The sequence below is a fragment of the Myotis davidii genome, unplaced genomic scaffold, assembly GCF_000327345.1.
Source record: "Myotis davidii unplaced genomic scaffold, ASM32734v1 scaffold26, whole genome shotgun sequence".
Lineage (NCBI taxonomy): Eukaryota > Metazoa > Chordata > Mammalia > Chiroptera > Vespertilionidae > Myotis > Myotis davidii.
The window spans coordinates 2,683,918-2,693,212 of NW_006299245.1; the positions used below are offsets into that span (position 1 = coordinate 2,683,918).

The 9,295-nt window shown below is 31.9% G+C and overlaps 1 protein-coding gene across 1 annotated transcript in view; it reads right to left on the reverse strand.

Moving 5' to 3' along the window:
* Positions 1 to 9,295, reverse strand: part of PPFIA2 (protein tyrosine phosphatase, receptor type, f polypeptide (PTPRF), interacting protein (liprin), alpha 2) — a 451,032-nt gene that overhangs the window by 100,608 nt on the left and 341,129 nt on the right. The window contains exons 10-13 of the mRNA XM_015571108.1: positions 8,965 to 9,161; positions 2,863 to 2,946; positions 2,468 to 2,599; positions 537 to 599 (exon numbers count right to left, since the gene is read on the reverse strand). Of these exons, the coding sequence (XP_015426594.1) occupies positions 537 to 599; positions 2,468 to 2,599; positions 2,863 to 2,946; positions 8,965 to 9,161 (476 nt within the window). The remainder of the gene's footprint in view (positions 1 to 536; positions 600 to 2,467; positions 2,600 to 2,862; positions 2,947 to 8,964; positions 9,162 to 9,295) is intronic.

The window sequence follows — 9,295 nt, forward strand, 5'->3', positions numbered from 1 at the left end:
ATATTTCACTAATTTGACACTCAGCATCTACTAATTTGCAACCCATTGCTTTGTCAAAGGTGTGTTCTCTTTCCTCAATTAAAATTTTCAGCTACTTTGGAACTAGACTCATGATTGAAAATATATAGCTTATAATTCATATGCAAAATAGGTATTTAATATATTTCTTCTAAAATGATATCCCAAATTAGACACAAATTAATGTATACATTTTTACTCCATTTATATAAAGCACAAATAAGTCAAAAATTAATTTTTTTCTTTAAGAAGTCAAGATAGTGATTACCCTTTAGTATTTGAGTAGTGATTATATGTGAATGAGAGGGGGGCTTCCAGAATGATGATTTTTAGTGTGTTTAGTTTGTAAGAATTCATCAAGCTCTCCCAATATATGTAATCTCTTTGTATGTATAATATAAAATTTAAAATTGTTCTAAAAAGAAGGCATCTTAAAATTATTTCTGTTGAAATTTATTTTATAAAACATTCACCAATATGAAATAGAAAAATAGGCAAAATATAAGTTTCCATAATACCTTATCATGTAGAGATTCTTCTAGATTCTTTCTGAAAGTTTCTGATTCTTGAATTAAAACATTCTACAGAAGAGGGAAGAAAAACAGAAATAATTAACAAACTAAACAGAGAATAATTAAATATGTAAACTATTTTTATCACTCAAGAACCTTCTTCATCAATTTTTCTGCCTTTATTTATTAATTTCCTTGAAAACCAAGTTTCAATGGAACCTTTAAACATTACACCTTAACATTTTGAGAAATACAACTTTAAATGGGATACTTTGTAACGTTTGAATTGACAAATGGACTGAATATTATCTTTATATTTCTGTGTGCATCCTCTCAGTCACTGTAAAATTTGAAATAATAAGGTTACTCTTCAAATAAGAAAAAGGTCAATATTGTCCAGAGGTATTGTTGATAAAGAATTCAGATTATTTTTATTATCTGAAAAAACAAGCAAAGATAAGATCATATTATTTATTTATTTTTAATATATTTTTATTATTGATAGTATTACAGATATTTCCCATTTTCCCACCTTTCCTCCACTCCTCCCAGTCCATTTTTTAAATGTTCAATTTCTGGAATTCTATTTCAAATGCAGAATTATCAATTTCTGTGATAGTTAATTGTTTAGAGAAATAAAGCAAAATTTTAGTGATTTAAAACACTGATGTTACACATCATAACATGTGAACATAAGTTGCATTATAGATATTTTTAAAAAATCCTTGTCATAAAAGTATTACTGTTTTAAGCTTTATAATGTTCTTATTGTACTACAAAGGGTGATTTAAAAGCATGCATGGTTTTCAAGTTTACAGAGTTAAATTAAACCAAGAGTGTAGTAATTGGCATAGTCCATGCTTTTGGAGTTGAATGGGAAGAAGTCACGCCTATGACTCCCTAATGGGTAAATTAATCAAAATACTTTAACATTTTATCAAAACCTATTTTTTCTATGTTGGTTTATTGGATGATGCAGGGGAAAATGTCTAGCTTAAGTAATGCTGGCATTCAATCTAAATTTCCAAAATGATTTGTGCACCTAGGTTTTATTTTCTACTTTTGTTTATTGCCTTGGAATTGGAAACCAGCTCATATAACTTGCTGGTTTGGAAGCTGCCTGCTGTCAATGAGACATATGTAAATGTGAATGAAATTGCAGACTGTACAGAAGCACTTTAAAAACAACAACAATGTAGCTAGATAGATTGCATGCCTAAATTCTGTACTGAGATTGACAATAAGCTCACCCACAGTCTGGCTTTTAGACCAGTGATAGATTCAGTTACTTAAAACATTTGAATAATTCAAAACAAGCTTCCTTGCACACCCCCAACATATTTACTTTTATCTTATCACTCTTCTTCCTTGCATACGAAAGGACAAATGAAATATTTTTAACACAAAAGTGCAGCACAGCCAAAACCGGTTTGGCTCAGTAGATAGAGCGTCGGCCTGCGGACTGAAGGGTCCCAGGTTCGATTCCGGTCGAGGGCATGTACCTTGGTTGCGGGCACATCCCCAGTGGGGAGTGTGCAGGAGGCAGCTGATCAATGTTTCTCTCTCATCGATGTTTCTAACTCTCTATCTCTCTCCCTTACTCTCTGTAAAAAAATCAATAAAATATATTTTTAAAAAAAGTGCAGCACATTTAACACAATTGTCTCAGATGGTCATATTAATATGCAAAATTTATATACTATAATCTTTATTCATTTAAAAAATCGATCTTATAAAAAAGAAATAAAAATAAATAAAAATTGATTTTATACATTTTTACAGAAACCATTCATTCTCTTCTAAGAACATTCTTTTTCTTAATTAAGGAAAGTCACTGAATCATCCGATCAATGTAATGACCCCAGCTGGTATAGAACAAACGTGAACACAAGAGCGCTGTGAAATGTTCATGTGATTCTGTTCTGCTGCCATGTTACCTTCTCCTCTAGAGCAGCCATTCTCTCCTTTAAGTGTAGCTGTAAGCGTTCATTGGACTCAGTCAGAAGTCTGTCCACGGTGTCGGATAACCTTTTGTTGTGCTCCTCATTCATTTTCTCTCTTTGCCTAGCCTTATATGCAAGAAAAAAATTTGACATAAAAGCATTAAATAAGTCTCTGAGTTTATTTTTACATTTTCTGTAGTATTAAGAATGGATTTAATTTTATATTGATTTTGATTAAATTGTTAGAAACTTATTTTCTTTAAAGTGAACATGGCATATCCATAACTTTTTAAATACAACCCATGATCACGAAAAACGTTCATTTTTTTTGTATGTAGAATATAAATCCATAAACTGATCATTGAGGTAGAGGTGCTTAATAGACATACTCTTTGAAGTTCTTGATTTTTCTCTTCAAGTTGACCTTCCAGATGTCTCATACGTTCTTCAATATTTCCATGTCTCTCTTCAGCCTGTTAAGAAATATGAAGAAGGCACCTGACATGTAAGACTTGAGGAACACATTTCCTCTAAATAAACTGAAATAAAATGTAAAGCAAGCTACTACCAACCGCAAATGTAGTTTTCAAAAATAAACTTTCGTTAAACAGGCAGCTGAACAGCATTGCTTGAAATGTGTCAGCTACAAAGGCCTGTTACATCCAAGCATCAGCAAAACATTGGAGTCATTTATGAGCAATGAAATCAGCCAAATGTAACATGCAGACTGTGCATGGTTTGAACACAAACCTGCCATTGTCCAATCTTAAGCTCCTGAAGCACTGAACTGCACAGATGGTCGATTATCAATAAATAAAAGTAACATAATTTTAATAAATGAAAAGAAAAACTTAGATGGATTCTATTTAGCAATAGAAAGTAAAGTCCAGTAGGACTACCTTCCTACGTATGGAGATCATTTCTTGTAGTTTAGCTTCCATAACATATTGATAATCATCAGATGAGGTAGAAGAGGTTGGATCAGACTAACAAGTCAAGGAAAAGGAGAGGGACAAAATAGAAAAATCAGAACTAAAGACACTGACACCGAACAGAACACAGCACAGAATGCTTAAAAGAAAAGCATGACAGCAAATTCACTATTTTAATAGACAGAACTTTATGTGGAAAGATCTACACTGGTATCGGGCGAACACAATGCAGTTGATGGTTATAATTGAAAAACAATGGTATGTTCAAATAAAAAGCTACCAACCTAAGGTATGGAAGGTTAGTGATGGCTGGCGATGACAGACTACTACAGAATGAATTAAAGCAACTCCGAAAGAGTCATGTAATAATTGGAATTATGAGAAACCAAACACTAGAATATACCTCGATTGATTGTTAAAAGTTTGGTATTTTGGTTTGCTTCTTTGTTTATCGTATTACTTAAAAATGGAAACAGTGTATCTCAATGTTGAGGAATATGCTAAGGCAATGACTCTCATGAAATAAATTTGGAATAAAATTTGTTATCAGCTCAACTCTGTAGAAATCAGAGGAAAGCTAAGCCATGGGGTTAATTATTAGTAGTGTAGTCAATTCAAGCAGGATTGGGTTTCCTCAGCAACAGCAGCAAAATGAATTGTGTTCTCAAAACACACATTATGTCTGTAGGTCCTTAGGGACAGTCTTAATGTGAACTTTTAAATGGGTATTATTAACTTCTCAGATTATCGAGGTGACAATAACACTGCGAGGACAAGAAAAATTATTTGTGAAGTCTCCTGAATGGCACCAGTGACCACTCCAAAACTGTTTCTGCATTGATTTGTTGCTATGGAAACAAAATAGTGCCCTAATGTATATAGGCAGCACCTTGCCTTCGGGAGCTAAAGTTTCCCCAGTGCCAAGGTTAGTTACATGTCTTAGAGGTGATTGCCAGGTTACCACAGACGCAGACTGTTTAACACATGTGACATTGCTGATAGCTGAATTGTATTAGTATGTTATACACAGGTTACATGTAAAGTTACATCGACATGTTCATGATAATTACAACTTCTTAAGTAATTATAACATTAAAAGTAATCTATGTCAGGACAACAAAATTCAATTCTAGACCATATTCTATTACATTTATACATTTATTCTAAAACAGTGAAACTTACTGTATGCAAATATAGGACTATATATAAATATATCATTCAGTATCTGAAAAGAAATAGTCACCTATTCATGTATTGGTTCACATGCATATCTACTATTGTGTATAATAAATTCTAATTTAATCTATCAAATAACATTTAACATTTAACTGGAGTGCTTACACAAGTTATAGTTCAACATATACAGTTTTTAATTTTCCTTCTGATACCCTTATTTCATAAATATGAGAAATAATGAAGAAATAACAATAACCAAATTTTCTCTTCAAATTCTAAGCAGAAGCAACACAGAAAGCTATCATAGTCTCCAAATGTCATAAATGATTTTATAATAGCATTTAAAACTTAGAATTAAATCAAGAATACAGTTAGTGGGTCAAAATGTTGTTGAAATTCTATAATCTAAATTCATAAAGGTATTTGTAATTTTTAAAAATATAATTTAACAGACAGTGGCATGAAAATTAATCAGGGGACTGATTCAAGATAGTCAAGACATGAACATTTCAGTTTCCAAAACTGTATCTTCAAAAACACAAGTCTGATAGGTCTTTCAACATACTTAAAACTTCCACCTGTTTCTTATCATAAATAATGAAAATACACCAAAACATTGTCAAAATTCACTTCAGAGAATGAATGAGAATTCTGTCATGTTTAAATATCTATGTCATTGCTGATCTTTTTACTTGTACTAAAAATGAATAAAATACCTTGTGGAATTAAGATGAACTATGTCCTTGATGAAGGAATATGCATTGTAATTAAAGAAGTAAACATCACAAATAACAAGATTGGGAGCCAAAAATATTTATTAGTTAATTGTGTTTATACTCACAAAGGCCAAATTTTAAGTTTTCTCCATAGTTATACTTCTGATTTTCTAAAAATCTTAAATGAGGTAATGAGGTTTACCTCCTACACACACACACACACACACACACACACACACACACACACACACACACACACACATGCGTGGGAAGAAAGATACCCCTACCAACCAAAGAATAGATTCAGAAATCATTTCTGAACAGACACTGGGATCAGCTTCAACCACTGTTGATTCATGTTCACCTTAGCCTTGCAAAGACTGCAGCTTAAGCAATTGTTGTAAACACCAGTGTCACACAAGAACAATCTGCTATTTTTTACATTCCTTGATGGGATATAGAATGTATCTTCTGTTCACTCTTTAATGTGGCACAGGACAGTTCCAAATGAGCTAAAGATTCAGGAAAAAAAGATCACACAGGCAGAAGCAGTTTTGGGAAGAGTATGGATATATTTGGAGATGGAGAAGAAGCGAAAGTTACAGAGCGGGGAACCAAAGAGAAGGGAAAAAATAGGCAGTTAATAATAAAAGTAGAAAAATATATAGGCCAAATAAAATGTCTGTGGGATTGTTAAGAATACCGTTCAAAATATAGGATAGAAGAGCCTAGGTTTAAAATAGGCAAAAATACTTTATTTTTGTGAATAGTCAAAAATATTAAGAACTAGAAAAAGACTGTGATGATCAATAATAGTGAGATAATAAAAACAAATTGAAATTCAAAAAATAAATAAATAAAGCAAATTCTAGAGATGTTCCCTAATGGTCTTGAGAACAGAAGGCAAGAAAAAGTATGATTGTTGTGGCCATAAATGTTGGGGGAAAATATGAAAGAATGATCTTCAAATATTATAAAAATGTTACAGAGGGCGTGTTTTGATAAAAATCTCAGCACTAGAGGAGCATGTATGATGAATTAAATGCAGCAATCATCTGAAAATGGTATATCTGAAATGTTGTTGATATAGAGTCAGCCAGAAGAGAAATCAGTGAGAAGGAGAAGCAGAGTAAATTCTAGCATTTTTAACACTTTTTAAGAAGAATAAAACTCTACTGTAAAAAGAAGAAATCAAAAGGGTCCAGAAGAAATGAAATTTCAGCAATATATTATGAGGTTGGAGTAAACTGAGAAAATTATTTGGGTACACAAGTGAATATATGTATCAAAATAAGAGCCCAAGAGAATAAAATGAAAGGCAAAAAAGGCAAGACACATATTTCAAGTTAAAAACTATTCTAAATTAAGAATTCTCATGAATATTTAATGTAAAGTTTCATATGTAAAGTATTGCCTTTTAAATTATGTTTTATTTTCAGTCTATCAGAGGTAAAATTGGGGCAATTTTATGTTGAATTTTAAATTGTGTTTGATTGGAAGAGATTCCAAACTTTCTTGTATTTTATGCAGGATAATATTGATGATTATTTTACAATAAAATTTTACAAAAGTTATTTTTTATTATTTAGCCACCAAATTGCCACTAACATAATTCAATTCAATAAAATAACTCTTTATAAAAGTTTTCTGGGTTCCTCAGCTAAAAAGACTAATTGTACATATCTCAATCCATAATATAGTAATTGAAAATATCTTCACAAGAAAAAATTGAATGCTATTAATATATTTGCACATTTTGATATAATTTAGAAAAGATATTTAAATTAAATGTTAAACTTATCTTTATATTAGAAATCACACATTTCTGGAATTGCCAGAGGAATTTATGGCATGGTACGTGACTATGGAAGGATCCAGATTGTAACATAGCCCTAATCACCTAATGTTTAGTTCAGCTAGTCACTCCAATACTCTATAGATAACCAACTATTCCAATATTTACTAACCCTGCAATTCTTGCCAAATGTTTGCCTTTTTTCTACCCGATCGACTTCCCTATTTTAATTAATAGGTGTCAGTTTACTGTTCCTCTTTAATTATTTACTTTTGCAGGAAATCAAATATGTGTGCCTACTCTTATATTGCCACATCAATTGCTTTGAATAATCCCTAATGACAGAATTTGTAACTTGTAGTTTACCCACTTACTTGCAGTGGAGGAGACAACTTAGCACACAGTAATGATTGTGTGAACCACTAAAATATGTGTATATTGTCAATTGATATTAAAAGCCTAACACGCTTTTATTTATTTTATTTTAGTGATATGTATATATATTTTGAAACATTGTCATCTCCGTTTGATAGTGAAAGGTAAGGATAGTTTTTTTAAACATTATAATAGTTGCAGAATTCTAAAATATGCAGATAATTACAGAATCTAATGGCTATAACTTGGTAGATAATATTGAAGATTCTTCAGAATACTATAGATTTTATTTTAATTTTTAATATTTATCTTTTATTTTTATTTTTTAAATTAAATTTATTGGAGTGACAATGGTTGACATGATCATATAGGTCCCAGGTATGAGTTTCTATTTTACAAGATCTAGATATTGCACCCTGTGCCCACCACCCGAAGTCAAATCTTCTCTTGTCACCATAACTCCCTTCTTCCCCCATCACCCTCCCTCTGACAAATCACAAATACAATGAGACCACCTCACACCTGTTAGAGTGGCCAATATCAATAAGACAAGCAAGAACAAGTGTTGGAGAGGCTGTGGAAAGAAGAGAACCCTCATTCGCTGCTGGTGGGAATTTAGAGTGGCACAATTACTATGGAAAGTAGTATGGCAATTCCTTAAAAAAGTAAGAATAGAGCTACCACACAACCCAGCAATCCCTTTCCTGGAGATACACCTGAAAAACTCGAAAATATCTATTTGCAAAGATATATGCACCCCTATGTTCATTGAAGCATTATTCACTGGATAAAGAAGATGTGTTACATATACACAATGGAATACTATTCAGCCATAAGAAAGGACAAAATACTGCCATTTGCAACAACATGAATAGAACTTAAGAATATTATGCTAAGTGAAATAAGTCAGTCAGAAAAAAGTAAAGAACCATATGATTTCACTCAAATTTGGGATGTAATACTATGGATTTTAATTGGTTTGGAAGAAATTGTATCCACTAAAACCACTCTCTTACTACTTAATGGCTGGAGACCTTAGACTGCTATAAATCTAACTTCCAAATTCTAAAAATTCTTTTCTACTATAGTCAGAAATGAATCAACTGCTATGATATTTCCTATATTTACTGTACCAATTTATGTTTAGCATATTAAAATATGTCTCATGTATATACATATTAAATATCATTATGTGTTTATATTGCGATTATTCTGATGTGCAAATATTGCCATGGAAAATTAATATAAGGAAATAAAATTTTATTTTGTTAATGTTTAAGAGGGTAAGGGAATCATCACAGTCATATGTTAATCATTCAAGTCAGCATAAATAAGATATACATAGTTTGAAAAATTCACCTAAATATGAAACCAATATAATAAATATTAGATGAACTTAATTTTCATAAAGACTAAAGAAAATCTTTACAGGTTCATTTTGATTGCCAGTCATTTTTGTGAGCACATCTAAGCTGACCAAGTGTTATATTGCAGTACCTTTGTCAGGGCTGCAATTCTCTGAGCCAGCTCAGCCTCTACTTCAGGTAAGGTCTCAGCTTTTCTCATAGTCTGCTGCAACTTCTGCTCCGCAAGCTCAAGTCGTTCCTGTAACTGTCTGTTCTTCTCTTCCATCTGAAACAGGGGTGGGAAAGAGACACTTAAAGGATCACAGTTAGTATAGCAGACCCCATTCACTAGGGGGCTTGGACTTCAGCCATTATCATAGATTTAAAATTAGCTGCCACACTTACCGTGCAAAAAGATCATTCATTGCCCTCGTGTTTTTTAAATATTACTTATCCACATTCCTTAATAAAATTTAGCTCAT